Source organism: Aotus nancymaae, unplaced genomic scaffold (genome assembly GCF_030222135.1).
Source record: "Aotus nancymaae isolate 86718 unplaced genomic scaffold, 86718_ANA_hifiasm-v0.15.2.pri h1tg000002l, whole genome shotgun sequence".
In the NCBI taxonomy this organism is placed as follows: domain Eukaryota; kingdom Metazoa; phylum Chordata; class Mammalia; order Primates; family Aotidae; genus Aotus; species Aotus nancymaae.
The window spans coordinates 60,423,848-60,448,178 of NW_026988413.1; the positions used below are offsets into that span (position 1 = coordinate 60,423,848).

The 24,331-nt window shown below is 34.2% G+C and overlaps 1 protein-coding gene across 8 annotated transcripts in view; it reads right to left on the reverse strand.

Annotated features, from left to right (window-relative positions):
* CACNA2D1 (calcium voltage-gated channel auxiliary subunit alpha2delta 1) overlaps positions 1-24,331 on the reverse strand; it is a 490,964-nt gene that overhangs the window by 207,750 nt on the left and 258,883 nt on the right. For all 8 annotated transcript variants that reach the window (XM_021674256.2, XM_021674264.2, XM_021674268.2 and 5 more), the window contains exon 4: positions 15,682-15,741. In XM_021674256.2, coding sequence (XP_021529931.1) covers positions 15,682-15,741 — 60 coding nt within the window. The remainder of the gene's footprint in view (positions 1-15,681; positions 15,742-24,331) is intronic.

Genomic DNA, 24,331 nt, shown 5'->3' on the forward strand with positions numbered 1-24,331 from the left:
CTCAAAGTAAGTACATACCAAAAATGAAATCTGAATTCAGATCTATCTACCACAAAGGCTCAAGTTACTTCCTCTACAGCATATTTATGTTCTCATTTACTAACATTAACACTACAAATACACCACACATTTTTTGTTTGTGTAAATAAATATATTGATAAACAAGCATATTTAACTGTGAGAATAATAAATCTTAAGTCTCTCAACTTCTGTACAAAAATGTTCCCTCCTGGAACTTCCCAGATGGTATTTTTTTCTATTAGCAAACAGAAAACTGGTTCATCAAAGCTAGATTTGACTCTAAAGTGGTCTCTGCTTCCTCAAATCTCCCTATTCCTAGCCAGCCAAAGCGTAATGCTGATAACATTTTTTAAAATGTCAATCAAAGAGTGAAAAGGTAAAGAATATAAGATTTCATAAGCATGAAGAATGAGTATAAAAATTACTGTCTTAATTACTGAATATTTCACAAAGAGCAGCTGAAACAGACAATTACAAGGAAAAGCACAGTCAATAAATCATGCTAAGAAATATATTCAGCATGGTATTCAGCATATTCACTTTGGTGCTGTTAATAGTCACACATTAATAATACTAGATGAGAAGGAAGTAAAATACCTAATTCTTGTAAATTTAAATTTACTAAAAGTTAAAAAGTAGATTTAGAATTACAAGTTTTTATATCATCATAAGATTTGGTGTTAATATATATGATCCAAAGTATTTGTACAGAAAATATAATTAGATAATATAATTTTAAAAATAATTTTAAATGAAATATGTTGGTATACATGTGATTAACTTAATTTTCCATGCTTCTACTTTAATTCAGAAAACCTTGCTTTTAAATTTAGTTACAATCAGTGTCATAATGGCTATTTAAGTATTTGTTTTGTTGACTTCTCTACTCTAGGTTTCTATTTACTTTTGGTGTCAGTTATCCCAGCAGGAAGCCCTTTATAACCCAACTGTGGGCCACAAATACCACTCCAAGGGAGCCTGAAAGCAATTACAGTACTGCTATAGATCAGTCTTTTCCATGGGAGAAAGTGAAAAACAATCTTGAAGAAACTCAGAAATAGTTCTGTGTAATCAACTTTTGCTCTACATTCTCAAATAATATATTCTTTAAGAGGTGGAAATTATACATTTTTCTCATTTTATTTGACCATATATCTTTAAAAGTATATAAATAAGAACTATGATTTTTAGTTATAATAGTAAATTAAACTTATTTTCTTTTAATAAAGGAGAGATCAGTATGTATAATATCAAGTATAAACAAACTATTAATCATGTACTAATTTTTAATTTTTGTGAAGTGGGATGAACAGGTAAATTGAAATGAAAAGCTGAGATTTCTCTTTTTCTTGAGTTAAATGTGGTTGGACTTTTTCCTATCAAATCATACAACAGATGTTTTATATTCTGTGAAATAAAAATATTTTGATGTATTTACGTTGCTCAACAAGTGGCCTTGAAACTTACATCTTCTAAAGAAATGTAAAGTTGTTGGAGGATACTGCTCTGTGGCTCTCCCAGTCACAGCTATGAATTATGCTACAATTGCCTATCTTTCTAAACTCACAAAGCTTGCAACACAGCCAAGCAATGCTTTTGTAGCTAGACCTTGGCTTTTCTTCTCATTGCTGTTTTTACTGTGAGTCACAGAGCATGGCTTACGACAATTTATAATCATCAATGAAATATCCTTGACATTTTCAGAGTACTGTGAAAAGAAATAAAATCAAGTAGGCCATAATAAAGCCTCCACACCAGAGAATCCCATGATCCAAATTTCAACAACATCCTCTTCATGTTTATTCTGTGTGCAGTTTGATGAAAGTGACATATAATGTGATTTTACTGATTTGTGTATCAAAATTATCCATGTCTTCTTCCACCATTATTCATGTATTTCATCATTACCCCTTGCCACCACAAACAAAGACTTGTGAGACAGAAGAAACTTTGGGAATTAAAACCTAGGTTACTAAATTTACAAATCAGAACTTTAGAGAAAACTCTGTAAAAACAGGGATAATTCTGGGAAGCCTCAGGATTAACATCTATGATATTAAAATAACAGAAACACTGATGCTCTTTGTTAGGTCATTTCATTTCCCTCCTAGCCAAAGAAGTAGGTTTAAGTCATCTTGAATATATGATCTAGTCATTTTCACTCAGCACAGGATTATGAAAAAAGAATTTAGCAATAGGGCCAAACACACACTCTAAGTTTATTACAATTTTCATTCTGTAATCTATTCTCTCCTGAGTGTAACTAATGCTCTTTATTTTCAAAACTCAAAACTCTCAGAACATAAGTACCTCAGATTTTCAAATAAAAGTATGAAAATATAAAATTTATTAGATTTCACCAATTGTTGACTTCTAAGGTAACAAATTCCAAGATTCATACAAACACTAAGGTTGCAGAAATGATTTAGGGACATTTCTAGAGCTTAAAATAGTCATGCTGAATAAATATATGCGTTTATATACATATATTCAGCAAAGCTGAATATGTTTACATATGCAAACATGTCTTCAGCACACTGAATATATATGTAAACATATCCACTTTGATAAACTGGATATTTATCAAAATGGAGAAACTGGATATTCATTTGATAAATTATAGTCTTGCTTTGTACAAATATATGTAAATGAATCAATGTAAATATATACATATCACTCATTTGTAATATATAACATATATATGTTTACATATATTTGTATGAAGCAAGAATACAATTTATTAAAATGGATATTTTTATTCTGTACTGCCCTCCTTACTTTTCACATGTATTCATTTTGGAAAGCTTTAAAAATATGTTCCAATAGGGAATTAGCATTTTTGCTAACATGATCAGTCACAATAAAATGTATAGGTAATGTATATGTGAAATGTGTTTGATAATGACGGGTTGCTATATATATCTGACAGTTTGCAGATTCTACTACAAAGCATACAGGAGAAATGTAAACCAAGCTAAGGAAAAAAAAACTAAATTTGATTGCTAATGAAAGTTCAGTTATGTTTGTTTAGCCTACACTGGAATATCAGTTTCTAAACAACGTGACGTTATTCATTTTTCCTTTATTTAAGCTTGAGTCTAATCAAAAGCCTCTGTGAAGTCTTAGGTGAATAATTTCAATTAAGTATCAAAATAACTTGTGCTATTGGTAACAATATTACTCTTATTTTATTGATGAGGAAACTGTGGTTTACAAGTTAATTAATTAGCTGAAAGTAACACAATGGAAAAATGACTAACCTATCATCTTGACTGGAGTTCCTACTTATTAGAATATGTTACTTCTAACACAATAGTTTTGTTACTTCATGGCTCCAAGAATAAGATAGGCTTTATGTTAAGTAGCAAATATCCTACTGAATAAAGTAGAGTCAGATGCACAATATAGTCTATGTTATATACCTCTTGTGCAAATGGTAACTTTAGGGTATCTGTTTAATATCAGAGTATTTTCTGCTCTTTGTGTCACTGTACTGGTTTACATCGTATTTTCTTTTCTTCATATTTTCTAATAATTTAAGACCAAAATTTAGAATAGCTAGCAGCTATCTAGGGAGTAATTAGATGCTGCACATATTTTCAGGAATGCTTATGTTGACATCGCCTATTTTGGCTTTGAAAATGCAGCTACTACCTACCTGCGGTTTTCTACTTTTTCCTAATTCTAGCTGAAAAACATACAACAAAATAAATCCCAGTAAGAAAGTAAAAGCAGTAATCATCATACTGCAAGAAAAGCCATGACTTAGTCCTTTTTGCCCTAAGTCTTACCGATTGCTTGAATACTAAAAAGCTGACTGAATGTTTGAAGGGAAGCATACTTTGTAAGGTATTTGCGACTATTCACCAAGTCTCCAAACTACCTCAGCATCTTCTCCTTTTAACTTTCCCTCACCATCTTCCATCAAATCATTAGCTTATTCAGAGATTCAGGAATCCATCCACATTCATTTTTTTTCAAAAGGTGAAAGAAGAAAGTAAAACTAACCAAACACATAAAATCCTAAAATAAAAGGAATCATATCCATTATTCTTCTGTCTCAGATAAATTACAGATCTGTTTTTCAAAGTGGTGATGAGATGGCCCCCAAAACTGAAAGAAAAGACAAAGGGGTTCAGAGCCTGATGTTATAAAGTGAATAAGTTGACAAGGAAGCTGCGAGAATACAGAGAAAAAAATCAGATGAAAACAAGAATAAAGAAAAAAGACGCATGAAAACAGCCAAAGCACAGATGCATATGAAAAGGACATCATTAGAGACAGGCTTAGGAAATTATGCAAAATGAAATGTTAAAAGATGAAGTTTTTTTTAAAAAGACTGTAATAATGAGAAAATACCAGTTACGGAAAACAGAAAATGTAGCTCAATTAATGTGATGTTCCTGATGGAGAACACACACATATATTCAAAAATATGCAGAAAAATTTTACCTCTGAAATAAAATGAAAACTTTAAAGACACCAAGCAATCAAAAATATATTATTTCTACTTCAATCTCAAGAATGAAAAATATATTATTAGGAAACCAGTCAGAAAAAAAAATTCAACTTAGGAAGAGTCTATGAGCTGAAAACAGACTGATTTCAGAGTTCACACTGGCCACTATGAATGACAAAAGACAGTAAAACAATGTCCCAAAATTTTGAGAAAAACAATACATACTTAGCCAACGCAACCTTCAAGTCCAAAATGAAAAGGCCAGATATTCTCAATCATATAACAACTCAGATTAGACATCCTACCACTCTCCTTGGTCAACATACTTAACAAAATCCAATCAAATTATGAAATAAAAAAGAAAAAAATTAAAAAGACATAAGGTAATGGAGGAGCTATCATAAAAGTATTGCTGATAAAATTTAATTGATCCAAATACAGAATCAGTATTAAATACTGTTGGAACTATTACTATAGAACATAAGACAAATCTTAACAATGTAAAAGTAATAATTTTATAAGATTTTGGAGGTATGAGGAAATTGAGAAGAAATGCTCCGTTACCCAGGCTGGAGTGCTATAGCACACAGTCACTACTCATTCAGCTCAGCAGAAGCCATCCTCCTACCTCAGCCACCCAAGTAGCTGGGACTACAGGTGTGTGTTACCAAGCCCACCTAATTTTTTAATTTGTTGTGAAGACAAGTTCTCCTTATGTGGCCCAGGTTGATCTCGACTTCCTGGGCTAAAGCAATCCTTATGCCTTGGCCTCCCAAGTGCTGGGATTATGGGCGTGAGCCACCACACCCAGCCTTTTCTACTATCCTATAAAATTGTTTCTTACTTCCAAGAAAAAAATTTCATCATTCTCTTCTATTTAACTGACTAAAATCTTATTTGCCTATGTATACGTTGGGTCACTATTGTAGGGAAAAAAAAATCTTTTCATCCCATTTTAGGTTCATAGCTAAGATTCCTACAACGAGAGTTTAACAATAGAAAAGCACATATATTTACTTAATATAGGTTTTATGTGACACAAGAGCCTTCGTAAGGAAATGAAGACCCAAAGAAACAGAGCATCTTGTGTGCTTTTTATTCTAGGTTTGATGGGGAAGCAGATAGTTGTGGAGAAGTCTGACTGGATTTAAAAAGCTTGATCTATTTGGGAGGCCGAGGCGGGTGGATCACGAGGTCAAGAGATCGAGACCATCCTGGTCAACATGGTGAAACCCCGTCTCTACTAATACAAAAAATTAGCTGGGCACGGTGGCGCGTGCCTGTAATCCCAGCTACTCAGGAGGCTGAGGCAGGAGAATTGCCTGAACCCAGGAGGCGGAGGTTGCGGTGAGCCGAGATCGCGCCATTGCGCTCCAGCCTGGGTAACAAGAGCGAAACTCCGTCTCAAAAAAAAAAAAAAAAAAAAAAAAAAAAAAAGCTTGATCTAATGGAGGTAAGCTGGGGGAAACTCAGCAACACTTGTTTGTTGAGATTTTTCTCTGTATACCTGTATCTTCAGAGATGAGGATGTTCCTTTTCTTCCTTTCTCTGAGAGTTATACGACCTGCTTCCAGAAAGACATGAGGGAAGGTCAGAGAGACCTCTCTGCCTCTGCAGTTTTGATTCCTTCAGCTTAACATATTTTACGGTAGCATGTCCTGAACCTCATTATCAGAATTCTGTAAAACAAGTTTGCAGATTCCAAAGAATAGTAGAGTGAACTCTGATTTATAATTTGATTAATAATCTCAAGACTATTCTGCCTGCAGAATAGAAATTTTTTGGGGGAAAAATTGTATTAGTGGAGATGAACAGAAATGAATGCTTGCTTGATAAATTTTATAGTTGAAATTAACAAAATTTGCAGATAAACTACATGTGGAGTTTTAGCAGAGAGGAATTATGAATAACTCCTGAATCTGAGCTACATTCACTGGAGAGAAAGTGATATCATTTGAGATATAAAACTTAACAGAAGATTAGGATACTGATGGAGAAAAGTAAAAGAAATAATAGTTTACCTGGGAATGTTAGTATTGACATGTCGGTGAGACGGGTAAGCGAAAACAGCAAGCATGTCACTGGATAAATGAGCCTAGAGCACAGAAAAGAGGTTTGGGTGGAATTCTATGTAAATTCAACAAAATGCAGCAAGTGTCCTTGGAGGAGTATGGGCATTAAAGGTGAGAGGGCAAAGATTGTGTCCTAAATTTAGACAACATCAAAGATACAGAGGTACTGTAAAGAAAAAGGTACTAAAAAAGATTAAAAAGAAATGGGTAGTGAGGAAATAGCAAATCAGGGAAAGTGGGGTTTCCTGATAACTAAGAGAAATGTTTGAAGAAAGGAAAAATAGTAAGTGGTGCACTAAAATGATGACAAAACTCCAAGTGTGAAGATAAATAGAACATGCTCATTCGATTTGATGACATAGGTAGCTGTAGACTACGACAAAGAGCCCCATCATAGATGAAATTTAAAGTCAGACTGGAGTGGGCTGGCCATTGAGTAAAGGTGAAAATAAGACTGCATAGACCCACGTATCTTATGGAGTTTTGCAGTATAAAACAGCAAAGAAATGTGGCAGAGCTAGAAAGGGTAATACATATTTTTTTAATGTTGGAAGATACTGGAGCTAGTATGTACGTGGACGAAAAGGTGAAGTGAAAAAACTTTTTGATTAATGAAAGAGAAGACAGCATGAGAGAGAAATCCACAGATCGTCTTGTCATCTTCCAACCTTCCAAACCAGCCTATCTACAGAAGGCATGAGCTTTAAAGGAGAAGTTCATTTTGCATAGCAGGGGAGAGTCGGTCATTCCCTTCCATTCTATAGCATTTCTCTACTATGTAATCAAATCCAGTACTAACGTCCAGCTACAAATTTCTTAAGAAATTGTTGAAGAAAAATGTAAATGAATGTTCTTTAGGATTTCTTCTTTTTTAAAAAGCTTTAAGTTTACATAAGAGGCCTCTCAAAAGCATCTTCTTTCTACTTAGAGAAAACTTTTCTGAGTAAGGTTCTTGCTGCAATGTCCACTCTCTTAACCCCAATCCAGACCCTTTTCAGCACTCTGGACAGTCTCTCTCCACTGAAGCCAGTCTACTAAACCCTCAGTCCCCAGGGTCACCTCTCCTGGGTAGCTCCCAATGTCAAAATGTATTCCACTAGTGACTGAACCCCATGACTATATTAATCATCTGTGTCTCATACTTTGCTTCCTTATTTTAAAACTTCAGTTTTCACTGTAGTGTCAACCCTTTAGGAAGAAAATTCTCAGGCCAGGTCTTCAAGTCCTGGAACATTTTCTCTTTACCACGGTAATATTAGCAAAGCCATTTATATATCTATAATGACAATAAATTGGAATTATTCCAGCATCTGATGTTATTCTTCAAACAAAAATGATCTCTGGGAATACAGTTATTTCCCCCAGGTTCTGTCTCAGGGACTGATGACGAAAATATGTCTTAGTCTCCACATTCTCCAAATTCTTTGAAGAAATACATCTGAAAGGAGATAGTGCCTCTATATTAAAATTATCATTTTTCAAGACTTTCCAAAACTTTAGGCATATTTGTATAAATTATCTCATTTAATTTAAAAACAACTTTTTGGAGATATGAAAGTATACAGCAAGAGGGTCCCTTAGGCCCAACCTGAATGATGACAATATATGTTTGGAGTTGGCAAATTATCAGGAATCTCTTTTTTAATGCATTCGGTTTCTAGAGATCAACTGATGATGTTTCCTAAAGAAGGAGAAATATGTGGACAAGAAATCACAGGGACATTGAAAAGATAAGGATAAAGTAAGAAATAAAGACACACAAAGAAAGGTGTTTCTGCCTTTATAAAGAGAATGACTAAATAAATGATAAATGAGCCATTTTCTTCAGAACTTTGTGACACAGGTAGTATGGAAAGAGCTTCAGGTCTCTTATTAAAAATCTCTTGGGTTGAAAATAGGGGCATTCACCCCATTTTTGCATAGAGCACATTGAATCCAGCTCAAAGCCTTCACAGTTTGGGGTGCTGTGATGGCAAATATAGCACAACAGTAATAGGAGCTGGCAGATGCTCACTAGACCAGGCAAATATCCATAGAGAGACTGTGCCAACTTGCTTGAGAACACCTGAGATAAACCCTGGGGTTTCTAGAAATATTTTCCTTGGAAGAGAGAGAGTGCTCACAGCAGCAGAGAAAGACAATTATCAAGCATCTTACAGTAATAATTACGCTGTTGGAATTAATAAAGCCCAGAGTTTTTAGATTTAAAAAAATAATATTCAAATAGACTATTATCTTGCTAAAAGTTCACAGCAAGTTGTTAGCAGAGCTAAAATCTAAAGTAGGTTTGCATAACTCCAAGAACAAGGCTCCATAGCTATACCAAAGCTGTGTACAAATATATTCAGACATATACAAGTGCCGTTCAAACAAATTTTCATTATCTCCACAGTAATATTGACAATAATGCTTACAAGCAAAAACAGATATCCTAATACTACAAGTAATTATTTTTTAATTAAAAAATTTTAGGCCGGGCGCGGTGGCTCAAGCCTGTAATCCCAGCACTTTGGGAGGCCGAGGCGGGTGGATCACGAGGTCAAGAGATCGAGACCATCCTGGTCAACATGGTGAAACCCCGTCTCTACTAATACAAAAAATTAGCTGGGCACGGTGGCGCGTGCCTGTAATCCCAGCTACTCAGGAGGCTGAGGCAGGAGAATTGCCTGAACCCAGGAGGCGGAGGTTGCGGTGAGCCGAGATCGCGCCATTGCACTCCAGCCTGGGTATCAAGAGCAAAACTCCGTCTCAAAAAAAAAAAAAAAAAAAAAAAATTTTATACAGGCTACTCTGTCATATACTGCACCAGACTATTTTTCTTAGTAACACATTAGCCACAGTTTTATCCCCAAGAAGTTTGTATTTTAGCAGTTAAAAATGTGAAGAAAGTAAAATTATACAGTGAGGATATACCTGAATTAAATATATGTTGGGCATTGGGGAGCACATAAAACAGAAAGAGCATTGTTAGACAAGAAACCTAACATTGGCCGATCAACGTAAGGAAACTGGTGAGAGAGAAGAGATTTCTAGGCAGAGATTATCAAAAGGTCTGAAGGTAAAGAGAAGAATACTGTTCTAGGGAAATGTCTAGTAGTTTACTCTGCTTTGAGCTTAGAATTCCAGGACAGCAGTAATAGCTGCTGGAGAGATTGTGCAATACAAAATTTAGAAAAGGCTAGATGGGGCCAGATCATAAATGGCCTAGTATACCCTAAGTATATGCTATTAATAAATGGAGAGTCACTGAAGATTTTTGAACAAGGATGTGAAATGGATGAAAATATATACATGGAGTAAATCTTCTTAGATTATGTATTAAAGGAAAATTGCAGTAATTTGCAATGCTTATATATTTTTCTTAATCTTTTTATTTTGCAGTTCAGAAATATAGTACACTGCCATTTTAATGCAAATAAGCAGTATACAAACATTTTAATAAAATGCAGCTCAAGTTACAGAGAGGCTAATGAAATTGGAGTTCAAAAAACCCTCTTTTCACAGCTGCAGTTTGGTACCAGCTGGTGGCAGTAATCTACTCCAGCCTAAACGTCAATGAGGATGATACTGGGTGCTCTGCATGGCTGAAATTTTTACAACACTGGCAGCAATCCTAGGAATCTCCCAATAATTTAGCACTATTTTTTATCAACTCAGTCCCAGGATATTGAGGCAGCAGACTGGTCCTGAAAATATAGAGAACCACTTCTACCTTACCATTTCCTAAGCTGGGGATGCTTGTCCTCTTAACTTTTCCCTCCCTTCCTGAGAGGAAAGGGGAGGAAGAGAAAGAAGGAAGTTTATCCACCCCATTTGTACCTACATCTGCATTATCACAGGACATATCATCATGACATCTGACTGTAGGGGCTCCTACTGTACTATCACATAATATTGTCACTTTGGCTTTAATAGAAATACTAGAAAGTGAGGTCAGTGAAATTATTAGAAAATATTAAAAATTGTTAACTGTGAAACCGGTGTTTTTGGCTAGGTAATTAACGATTTGCTTCTTTTCAATATATAAAACAAAAGAGATGGGTTATCACCCAGTATAACTAACAACTTAAAGCCCACGGTTAATACTTTTTACGCTGTTGTTATAATACTCTTACCACAGCATCTATATGTATGCATGAACAAAAACAGTAAGTCACCACAAATAGGCCTGACTCCTTTCTATTACACTGGTTTCCCAGAATTTTGGGATAAATCAGTTTTGCATTATGGCTCCTTTTAATCTATCTCGATGATTAAGAGAAAGTCTCAAGACTCTTAAAAAGCTGTAATAAAAAATTGTTTCCCTACATAGCAGAAATGTTGCAAAAATATTAAAATATACAAGCTTTTGATTTCAAAAGGGCATTTCAACCAAAGGTGGAAACTAAGAAAGACTAAATAAAGCCAGAACCTAAAATAATTTTGGTGGTCTATTAAAATTCATTTATTTAGTCATTAAGGCAATGCTACACCCTCACTTTTTACCCCTAAAAGTCAGTTCTTTCATATCCAAGACTTCAAACCAAGTGACTGTGTGTCTTCAATAAAAAGCAAAACAAATACACTGTTTTCCTATTTCACATATTCACAACTGTTTCTGCAACAATCAATAAGAATGATGCAATTTCATGAAATGAATAAGGATAGATGAAATAATTAAATACATAATGCCAGTGCCTATTAGTTTAACTCACATAAACACAAAATTTTAAATATCAACATTTCAAAATAGGATTTGGCAGAGTGATTCTTTATATTATAAAATTAAAGCTATAACTGGAGAAGTAATTTAGCCTGATTGCCACTCGATAAGGTACAACTTCACTGGAAACAGTTTCACCTTCTAATTTAGTTTGTCTGTGAAGCTGAAGCTAAAAGAGACTCTTCAAATGTTTTATTTACTGGCCAATAGCTAGACATCTGTACTCTGCCTGCAAAGTAGCAAGCTGGTGCTAATAAGCCATACATAAAGATCCTACTTATTAAAATACAAATTAGGCACCCCTTATGTTTATACATGTGTAAGTACAATTAATATTGCAAGCTTCGTTGGAAACAAAATTGCTTTAGTTAACCAACCATTGCAATGCAATCAAATGAGATTTCAAATGCAATTGGAAAAGATCTGTTTGGTAGAAATAGCAATTATTTCATGAGGAACAATTAGCTTTCCAAGCTCTTTTTTGCTTCTCCCACCTGCCCTTAATAGAATAATTTGTCCATCATAAATGACATGAAATGTCACCTTTAACACCCATAAGTTGTACGGAGACCTGGAAGGCAGCTGGTAGACACAGCTTATTTACAAATATTAGTTTGAACTTGTAAATGCATGACCACATAAATCTTAATCCATTTAGAGTGTACACCCTTTGTTCCCTCAATTGTATATTCAGTTGGGAATTGAATGGAGCTGAGGGAGAGTGTGAATTGCATGAGCCCTTTGTTGTTGCCAGCATATTAGTGCTTTGCCTTTTGTTCTTGTTGTTCATGAGATTTCTCTACATTACACAGTAGGGAATGTTAATCAACATTTTGCCTAAGTAATATTAATGAAACTTGCCTACTTACACTTGAGGAAGAATCAGAATATTACATTTCTCTTTGAAATGTTAATGTACCTTTTAGGAAATTATGCCTGCCTTCTAAATCATCTTGGTGTTAAATTATTAAAGGGTGGCATTAAAGAAATATTGCACCAATGCACATTGTTAAATACCTTAAAAGATGAAAGAATTATAATTGAAATTATAAATCAAAGAATTATAAAAGGACCTTTTCAAAGATGGTAGCATTTAACTTCAAATTAAACATTTTTAAATGTTTGCTTAAAATACTGAGAAAATTTACAATTGTTTTGTGTGCTTTCACAAAATAAGAGATTTAATGTTAATGATTTCTAATTTCCAACCATGAATTTGAACTGTATTCTGTTCTAGTCTTGAAGGATTTATTTAACCTTGCTGTATCTGTGTACTAAAGTACCGTCCAGTTTATGAGGAACAAAAAAGGCTGAGGGGAGTGTTTTATTTTTGTACTTTTTACTTATTTGAGTCTTAACATTAGATAATCTTCATTCAGGTTCTAATCTCCAAGTACAAAAACTACAACTATCTAAACGTTCTATCATTCTATGGCATTTCAAAGGGAAGGGCTATCATAAAGACTACGTATGGCTGCCAAGGTAAGATATGGGAAATAGCAATTCTCAGTGTGCAAACTGTGACGGACGTGTGTCCTGTCACTATCATTCACAGTCCTTCAGGAAGGATGCTCAGGAAATCAGCTGACAGGTCTCTAAAGTGGTCTAACTTGTTTTTTCCCTTTAACAGTCTCTTCTGGTGTCAATCAGTATGTTGTCGGCCCTAAATCAATTGTGAGGTAACCACGGGGAAATTAGGAACAGAATTTGTTCAAGAATTCTCCCACATGGTGACCACTATTTGCTAAGAACGCCTAATACTTACTGGGCAAACAATTCCTTTTCTATTTGACCACAGAAGATTTAGTAATGGCTTTATCATTGTGGGACTGATTTGTCCTCTTGCACAATGTTCTTTAGCATAACTGCCATGTGGATATAAGCACTGAAATTGTAGATAACAGGGGTTACATTTCAAGATAATTTTTTGCACATTTTGACATCTCTAAGAATACAATATACAATTGCTGATGCATCATAATTTAAGTGGTTTTTTTGGGGGGGGCGGGTAAGGGGGTAATGGGATCTCTCTCTGTTGCCAAGGCTGCAGTGGTGCAATCTTGGCTCACTGCAACCTCCACATCCTGCTTTCAAGCGATTCTCCTGCCTCAGCCTCCCAAGTAGTTGGAATTACAGGTGCACAGCACCACACCCAGCTAATTTTTGTATTTTTAGTAGAGGGAGGGTTTTCACCATGTTGACTAGGCTGGTTTCATACTTCTGGCCTCAAATGATCCACCCACCTAGGCCTCCCAAAGTGCTGGGATTACAGGTGTGAGTCACCACACCTGGCTAATTGGCTTCTTCTTACAAATAAGCCAAATAAATAGAATGACTTTTACAGTCAATAAAATATGGTAGTAGCGAACTTAAATTAAGAGTTTTTGTGTTATGTTTGTTTTGTGGTCACCCATTACCTCGATATAGAAAATAAAATCATTGCCAAATGTTAGTGTTAATGAGCTCAATATTAAAGAGTTCACAATATATCTAGTAAAGGAAATCTTATGTCTAGAAATCAATCAATCAATAAATAAAACAACACCAGTGATATAGGCATTACTAAAAACCCACTTGCCAAGTTATTCTTTTCCACACTATTGCTTCTTAGAAAAGTGAAAAAGACGTATGACTAATAAATGACTACTTAAAATACTACCAAATGACCTTAATGCAAAGAGAAAGGGTGTTTTGAACAGCAAATATATAATCTATATATTTCAGAGGCTGATTTGGTGTGTCCTTTTTGAGTTCTCCGAATTACTAAAGATTCAAACTAAAACACTACCAAGGGTATTACAGCCATGCTAGGTAGAAAACATGATCTAGCCGTACAGCCGTTATAACTTTACACTGCCTTTACCATGCATGCTTTATGTTGTGGGAGATGAGGGAAGAGTAATTTATATTTAGTGTTGCTAATCAAACATATTTATTTAGCTAGATTTGTTTTGCTTTTTGCCTAATTGCAAAAACAAAAAAAAATTCACTTTTATCTATAAGCAACTAACTATATTGTAAGCCCCTGCATTCACTAGCTGCACTTACCATTTGCTCAATGCTCTAGGAGCTTATGTTTTTAACTTAATCACTGACTTTTTTCCTTAATAAGTCATGGATAGCAAATTGATCTTCATTAACCTATGTATGATAAAGACTGCAGACAAAGCCGATACCTACATAATATTAATACCAATCAACTTAAGTAACATGATCAGTTTAGCAGAGAATCAAACAAACTGGCAGTTGTCAATATTATTTATTTTTACTATGTTTTTCACTAATTGATGTATTTTAACATAAATTAGTTAAGATAGTAAAAATCCTTTCCACTAATTGATGTATTTTAACATAAATTAGCGAAAAAGATAGTAAAAATAAATAATATCACAAGTACCAAGAATGGAAGACTGTATTATCATATAAGTGAATTAAATATAATTTAATATATTTTCCTTTGATATTCAACATAATCATATAAACACAAAGAAGTGCTAATTCCTAATCCTTAGTTCAGTGGCTATTGAAACACAACCACACACCGTCAAATTTGAGACTTTTGCTTTGCAAAGAGTACAATTAAACCATCATTCACATTCTAAACCTATTTTAAACATGCAAAGGTAGAGGGGAGTTTGTTATATCACCAAAATGAGTTGTCTGGAAGTTTTCTGTGATCAGAAATTATAAAGATTTTCTTTCACTACAACCGTAATCATTGAAATATGTAACAGAAGTACCTTCTAATTATTAAGGAAAGATTTTTTTTACGGTGCCTCTTGGCTGTAAGAGGTTAATAGATACGCAGACCTTATCACAGGAGAATTTCTGTTATTTCTATAAACTGGTAACTCTTAGTGCACAAAACAAGTTTATATAAAAAAAAAACAAAGTACATACAACTGCTAATGTCAGCTGGCACTTCTCAACGTAGGCCAGAGTTGAAGAGAGGTTACTTCTAGCTAAAGTGAAGCTAATTAAATTTCAAAAAGTTTAATACATTCATTCTCACTTTCGTCATGTTGCCCACCATCAAGGTGACTCTAATATGCATACTGCTTCTTACAAACTCAAAGTAGTTAAAGGCAACTTTTTTCAACTTGTATATTCATAATATCGACAAAGATTAATCAGATATTACAATGTAAGGGTATTTTAATGTATTTTATAAATAATGTACCTTTAATTATGGGAGAACATTTCAAGGAATTTTTTTGGTAATATGGAACATAAGAAAGTACATTTTGGCCAACTTAATTGGCCCTGATTACCCAAAAGCAATTTCTTTCAAAAGCAACAAGTATGGTTATTTTTCAATCCCATATCATCATAAGATTTCATCGTTAAGTTCATTTTAATATGAACATAATTATCCATACACAATAATGTCAAGCTACTGTAATCAAGTAGTTAAAAGGGGTTCTTACTGCAAAATCTTCCCTCCACTGGTGAGCTGCTTGGACTTTCTCCGCTTCCAATGCCAGGCGCTGAAAAACAAACAATAAATCTTAGAATTCAAATGACCACATAATATAGAATTGTTATATAAAATGCTTGGGCTTTCTCATCAATTATGAGGACATAAAAATTAGAAGAGGATCCTTATTTATGATTCATAAATTCTAAATCATTTAGTAATCTAATCTACTAAAGTTGATGTATTATATATATTTACTCTTTAGCAATAAATATACTATTCTTGAATACCATCGAGTTTGTTTCCTCTGCCATTATCAGCTGTAGTGTCCTCAATGAGTGCTATCTTTCAATAACTAATACTTCTGTTTTTAGAAAAAAAAACGAGTATATTAATTTTGGTAGAATGGTGTTTTTAGTAAATACCTTTATAGCATTCGTTTCTCTAACAAAATGATACTGAGAGATTAATATGTGCTAAACAATATACTAGGCACCTTCTTAATCACATAATTGAGTTTTTACCAAGAGCTACAAAAGCTGAAATAACTTCCTCTTTGCTGAAGTACATCTTTAGTAGTTTTTTCAGTGATAATCTTTGATAGAGGATTTGTGCATCTGAAAATTGCTTTATTTGACCTTCAATCGTGTATGCTAAAGTAGTTAAGAATTCTAAGCCCACTTATTTTCCTATAGCATTTTTGAAATGCTATTCCGTTAGGTTCAGTTGGAGATGACATTGCTAGTATCAGCCTGCTAATCACTTTTTATAGATAAACTGCTTTTTCCCCACTCCAGTAGCTTTTAGGGTTTTCTCTTTTTGTTTTTCAACTTCATTATGATGTTCTTCATGTGATAGGCTTTCATAAGACAGTAACATTTAATGGTCAGAAAAACAGAATAGGGAACCAGATCGCCTGGATTTCAATACCAGCCCTTGCAAATTACTAGCTGTGAAATCTTGGGAAAAGTTAAGACTCATCTCCCATTCTCTCATTTGAATAATGTGAAAGCCTGTCTCAAGGCTTGTTGAAAGGAGTAAATCAATTATTATATATAAAGTGCTTAGAACAGTGCCTGGCACACAGTAAACAATATATATGTCAGTTATCAACTTCAAAGAGTAATGGTTCTGCTTTCTCCCTGGATCCCCTTGAGAAAATAGTGCAGTGTTGAGTTTATTTGCGGCTTGCCTTATTATGCAGCTAGAAGATAGTGATAGAACTGAGCAAATGGAAAAGTAAATATAACAAATGTATTAAACCCACATATTAAAGTATAGAAATTATCAGGTTAGGTTTAAAAAACTACAAATCTGAGTGGTTTATTGATTCATGATGTTAGTGATCTATGAACTATTCCTCAGAATAAGTTCTTCCTGTGGAGGTGTAGTCTACACAGGATAATGTAAACATCCTTCTAGACCAGTTTTTATATTAATAGATTGGCTTCTATCCCTGCGATTTATTATAATCTATTCATTTTTCTAAGCCATTACATAGGTTTTATCAGTGACTCTATAATATTGCCTAGTGGGAGATCTCAATTTAAGAGTCTCTAAGCTAAATTTTAGTGGAAATCTACCATAGTGTGCTAAAAGAACAATGGTTTTGGTTCTCACGACTAGGCAGAAATAAAGTATACAAGGAGCTAGTAAATGTCAGAAATTGTACCAGGTAGAGGAAACAAAAGAAGGCTGCCTCTCCCTACGAAAACAAAAACTAAACAGCAAAGCCAAAAGACAAGCGTAAACATTTCAGTAACACTGCATCATAACACTTTTGGAAACTCAAATTCAAATTCAAATGAAGCAAAAAAATAAAATGGTTACGGGAATGGAAATGGAAGCAGCTTCTTTACAGAAACACTTTAGTATGGGTAGATAAAGAGAGGACGGAATAAGAAAATGAGCATGAAGGCTTTTTCTTTCTTTGTATTGAGACAGGGTCTCTCTCACTCTGTCTCCCGAACTGGAGTACAGTGGTGTGACCATAGCTCACCGCAGCCCTGCAGCCGTGACCTCCTGGGCTCAAGTGATCACTCCACTTCAGCCTCTCAAGTAGTTGGGACTACAGATGTATGTCGAGAAGCCCAGATTTTTTTTTTTTTTTTTAAATAAATATGGGTTCTCAAACTCCTGGCCTCAAATGATCCTCCTATCTCGGCCTCCAAAAGTGCTGGTATTGTAAGCATGAGCCATCCTGGCTGGCCAAATATGTGGTCTTGACAAAATTCACAACATAAACCTTCCTCTATTTTTAAAAAGCAGTATAATAATAACTAAACATTTACAAGTATGAGACAAAAAAACAACAACTTGATTTCTGGAACTTAAAATACTGCACAAAACACTTAACTTTTTTAGATTAATTTTAGAACTCTAAAATGTCTTTGCGTCTTAGAGAAGAATATTAAAATGTTTCTTCACAATACACAGCAGGAAGATGCTATTTCAGCAAACAAAACATAGTATGCACAGTTTCCAAGGTACCAGCTCTAAGTCTACCAAGATCTTTCCTCCTTGGGAGTGCATGAGAAAGTGCAATTTGACTGATCTGTCCCAGAATCACGTGGCTTATGACATAAATATAATCCATGTTTAATAAGTTATAATGACAGTAATCATCACAGTTAACTATTTCCAGAGAAACAGAGTAACAATGGCAACAAACTATAAAACAATTCCCTAGGAGGAAAAGAGTCCAAATCAGATTTATAATATATGTATTTTGAACACTAATTTTATAAAGTAAATGCCAGGGATTGCAAGATTCCAAAAAAAATTTTAGAAACATAAAGGCATGAAGTTATGTATACCAAAGACATGTATTTGTAAAAGTTGGTCTGAAGCTTGAAAGTTGCTAAATTTCATATCCCCAGGTTTGAATTCTAGAAATACATAATCATGAAAAATCTACTCCTGTTTACTTATTTGTTCATGAAGAAATTAATAAATATTTTTACCTAGGAAATTTCATGGGAAAGCATATAATACTAAATTTTAGATACTTAGTCTATCCTGGGACTAAAGTCAACAGTCACTGGATGGTGGTATTTCTTGCAGCAAATAACCAGCTGGTCATTACTTAAAGAAAACTGACATGTTTTCTAGATATTTTAAGCCTTTAATTAACTTCTTTCTGTTATGGTCAAGTGACATTTCATTTTTAAAGCTAATGAGCTACCATTAAATGCTGCAGGTGAATTGTATTAAGTCTGATGAATGCCAGGTGCATTGCTCATGCCTGTAATCCCAACACTTAGGAAGGTGAGGCAGGAAATCTTTTTGGTGAGCCCAAAAGTTCAAGACCAGCCTGGGCAGCAAAGCGAGATCCTATCTCTAAAAAAATAACAAAATTATCCTAGCAGGGTGGCACATGCCTATGATCCCAGCTACTCAGGGGGCTGAGGCAGGAGGGTCACTTGGGTCCAGGAGTTCAAGGTTACAGTGATCTATAATGGTACCACTGCACTCCAGTCTGAGCTACAGTGCAAGACCCTGTCTCAAAAAAAAAAAAAAAAAAAATTAAAAAGACATAAAATATCCAATAAAATGTGAGTATCTGCTCAATAGAACATCCTTGTTTCTATAGTTGGCTAAATAAGTATATCCTGTAACAATAACTTACTTCAGAGAAAGAAAATTGCTAATTTATGGCACAGTATAATATAGTATCAGACCTTAAAATCAGACTGAGCACCACACAGAAACAAACAACCTGGCTTACAATGAATCCCTATGAGAAAAATTTGAAACTTAATTCTGCTAATATTAAGATATTCAGCAAGGTTCATTAAATGGCTTTATTGTAAATGAGATATCATGTGTATATATGAAAATATTTTAGATATCAAGTATTTATACAAAGTAGTACATGTGTTAAGAATGCATGGATACATTGGCTTTAAATGTCCACATGGTTTTAAATGCTCAAACCAATGCTTGAACATTTAAAATAAAAAATCACTGTAAAGATTTTAAGGACTTACAACTATAACAAAATAGACTTGACCCTAGAGTTTCAGACTCCAGAGCTTACGCTCCTTCTACAAGGCCATTCTTCAGATTCCCATAAAACCCATCAGAAGTGTTGTCACAGTATATATGAAGACAAAGTAGTATCAAAACCAAAACACAAGAATTCTATTTCAGGTTCATAAATAAATCCCCAGCAAAATGTTAGAAATTACTAAAAAATGAAAAACAAAACCAGCAACAACAAATATTTTAGTTGGGAGCCATCTTTAGAGATCTCATCCTCAAATCCTGAGAGATTATTGCTAATCAGTAAAAAACACTTTTGCGATGCAGTGGTCTGCAGGGGGAAGGATAGAGAATGGAAGAGGTTTTATCAGATCAGAGAAAGATCAGCTCCCTTGAAGGTCTATTCATTCTCAACCTTTACTTTTTGTCATATCTTTATCTTTTTCATTAGCATATGAACTTCTCATATAAGCTGAATAATTATACAGTATATGAAAACATAATTCTACCACCCTAATCAATATCCACATATATTTCTCCAAAAATAGACTATTTTCCATACCTGTAATTTGTTTTCTAGATGCAAATTTATTGCAAGTTAAAGATAAAATTTGCTTTCTGAAATTATGAGGAATTTTCTTTTGATAGCTTTAAAAAGAAACCATCAGGGATCACATAACAGTTCAGTTAGGCTCATGTTTAAATACCAAGATTTGACTTACAGACACCATTTAAACAAATATCACTACATTCCAAAACAATTTCTTCAGCTAATGCAAGTAAAGATTTTCCTTTTCAATAAAAGGGTAATAGAGATCTACAAAAGCTAATCCAAATAAAATACGCATGAGTTATGTGATTGTTCAAACAGTTAACACCCAATAAGAATTAGCAAATTTTTGTATTATACCTATGTTGACAATTCAATTATCACTCTAGGAGTTTTACCTGCCATCTTCAAAAAAAGGTTCTTAGCATATCAAAAGGATCAGGATAATCATTTGAATTTTCTAACAATACCTACTGAAAATAGGAGACTTAGATGAATGAACAGACTTCAATATTCGAAAGAAAAGCCTACAGGTACAATCAATTACTTCGGAGCTATGGTATAATGAACATGCACTTGTAAATCAGAATGATTGGTTTCCAATTCTGGTGCTGCTTTGCACTAACAATAAAATTTTAGGTAATACAGTTAACATTTTTTTGCATCTAGGACTTTTTTAACCTTACATTTTCTACTTGGCATACTATATATCTAGCATAATATAAACTCAGTAAAGTTTTGCTTCCATTTGAACCTGACAAACTTGACCCCACAGAGTAGGCTATGTCAGAACTATAATCACTGATGACCTCTTCAACACGTAAATAAGAGTGAAATGAATGAAAGAAAAAATCTTAGTGGTCCCTATGTTTTTACTGTATTTTACCCTGAAGAAAAGCTCTTGTCTGTAAAACCATATATGCAATTCAGGGAATACAACAGTTCAGTTCAGTAAAATAAGTTCAATGTTATTTTTTTTTTTGCCACGAATAGAGTAAGAAAGCAAAGAAGATCACTGTGCTCTGCCTGTGACAACTTATTTTTCCTGAAGGTCGGGGAGGGGATAGGCAAGGCATGACATTTCTTCAGCATTTCTTATGCTGACAGGAAGTCCTGAAGACCTCAACAGACATCACAGCATAATATTTCCATGAATATTTAGTATAATATTCCATCACAAAGGTAAATTGTTCTTTTTCCCATAACCTTAACCAGATAATGGGAAACAATGCAGTTTATTTAAATTCATATAAACATGTATGTCCAGCAGAATTCTACCGAAGGCTTCTAACAATTTGTTATATCCTAGTGAACAAGCATTTTACTATGAAAATTTCAGTGTACAGAGAAATTGCTCTATATCATTTTAAATCACATGTGCTGTACTTACAGATTGTTACTGTTTCTATAAAGAAACATTATTGGTACTTTGAACAGGTTCTGTTAGCTAAAGAAGCCAGACTGGAAACTGCAATTTGAGGATTAAAAGTTATAAAATGTAAACAGACTAACCAGGATGAGTTAACTTTGGCACATTTCAACATTCAATAATTGTAGTAACTAGATAAATACACACACTTACTGGGGGTGGGGGGAGTTATTTCTAGGACAGGAAGTCTAGTGTGTTTGCTTTTATTCAATAAACATTTACTAAGACTTGTTATATGCAAGTATTTACAGAATAAAAATATAAGGCATAGTTTTATAAACTATGCTTCTAAAGGGACCTTATATTCATATACCATACACATCACACACACTCACACACAATGTCCTGTGGTAAGTGTTTTACAGATGCTTTCTCAATAGTTACATTATACATGCTTTATTCATTTTACTTTATTTCCGTGACATCTGCCACATGGAAAATACATTTTTTAAAGTACTGCTTTTATCATGATGCAAACATCTCAAAGAACAGGAAGGATTCTAAAAGTAGTGTCATTAGCCAATGACAAGATTTAGCTACAGGTCTCTCTTTTTTTGAGGTGGGCTGGAGGGTACTGGGGAGGGTAAAAATACTGAAAAGCACAGAAACAAATAGTCTGGAGCCTACCACAATTCACCTTGATCTTCATATTTGCTTTATAACTACTTTATGTAACAAAAAAAAAAAAGTATTACAGATCACCTGAAGTTCACCTTACTTCTTCTGACCAATTTCCCCACACAGAGCAATCACTGTAATAAACTGATCTGTAACCTTAGGCATTGGTTGGAAGTGTATGTTTTAAAAATATGTAACTATCATCTGATACTGATACTGTTGATTCTTCTTGCTAATAGGTTACCTGCAAAGAGAAATTCCACAAGTTCCATGAGGAATGATTTATCTAAGAAGAAACCCATCACCCTTTCAAAGTTTGGATTAAACAGTGAAATTACAGTCAATGGTGTATGAGAAATTATTTGCTGAAGGTTTTAGAAAGTTAAGATAATACCTGGAGGAGGACAAAACCCCTCAGGGAAACTAAGCTGGAGCCATTTCTAAGATTTTTTAGCACCAAAATTTTATACATCAATTGTGTATTTACTAACAGAACATAGAATAGGTCTTTTTTTTTTTAACACAAACCTATCTATTCCTTCACTCCATCAAGAAACCATCTATCTTTCTTTACAAGCATTCATTATGAAAGTTGAAAGATTCTAAATCATCATTTAAGCAAGGCAACTTAACCAAAGACATGTTGATCCTCTCACTATTGTGCTATAGGTTAGCAAGCCCCCTTACAAAGATGGCTAAACCCTGCTTTTATGTTTTACTTATGCTTGCCTAAAACATTTTTGCATCCACATTACAGATAAATCTTATAGTGTACAAGGTACAATGTAAGGATAAAGATTAATTCTTTTTAATGATTGCAATTCTAACTGGCGTGAGATGGTATCTCAATGTAGTTTTGATTTGCATTTCTCTAATGACCAGTAATGATGATCATTTTTTCATAGGGAGACAACAGATGCTGGAGAGGATGTGGAGAAATAGGAACACTTTTACACTGTTGGTGGGAGTGTAAATTAGTTCAACCATTGTGGAAGACAGTGTGGCAATTCCTCAAAGACCTAGAAATAGAAATTTCATTTGACCCAGCAATCCCATGACTGGGTATATATCCAAAGGATTACAAATCGTTCTACTATAAGGACACATGCACATGAATGTTCATTGCAGCACAGTTTACAATAGCAAAGACCTGGAACCAACCCAAATGCCCATCGATGATAGACTGGACAGGGAAAATGTGGCACATATACACCATGGAGTACTATGCAGCCATCAAAAACAATGAGTTTGTGTCCTTTGTAGTGACATGGATGAACCTGGAAATCATCATTCTCAGCAAACTGACACAAGAACACAAAATCAAACACCGCATGTTCTCACTCATAGGCAGGTGTTGAACAATGAGAACATATGGACACAGGGAGCGGAGCATCACACACTGGGGTCTGTTGGGGCAAAATAGGGGAGGGACAGTGGGTGGGGAGTTGGGGAGAGATAGCATGGGGAAAAATGCCAGATATAGGTGAAGGGGAAGAAGGCAGCAAATCACACTGCCATATGTGTACCTATGCAACAATATTGCATGTTCTTCACATGTACCCAAAAACCTAAAATGCAATAAAAAAAGATTAATTCTTTTTGATAGCTACATTTTCTTACAATTGATTTCATGCCAGATTATGAGAAATAAAAATCTCATAATACAAATATGGTTTTTCTTTACAGTATAAGCTTTAAGGAAGTATAATATATGCAAAACATAGAAATAAAACTTGCTGAAATCAAGCCAGTCATCATTTATTTTTCTGTCTGTGGCCAAGTGAAGAATAAAACTTTCACATCATAGCTTCTGGAGTGTGTTGTATAGATTTCAGCCTGATCTGCGCTGTATTCATGAAATGCTTTAAAATTAACCACAAAGCTTCAAATCTAATCTTCCAAGATGTAATTAGTTCCAAATAAATTGGCAGATCCTTGAAATACAGAAGCCAGGGTAAAGGAGATATCATCTGGTGAGAACAACAAAACTCCTTTTAGCAGTATGAAAACAAATAATTCACAACTGATTATTATCATACCTTCTTTTGGATCAGCACAAAATAATAAAAGGTGGTCCAG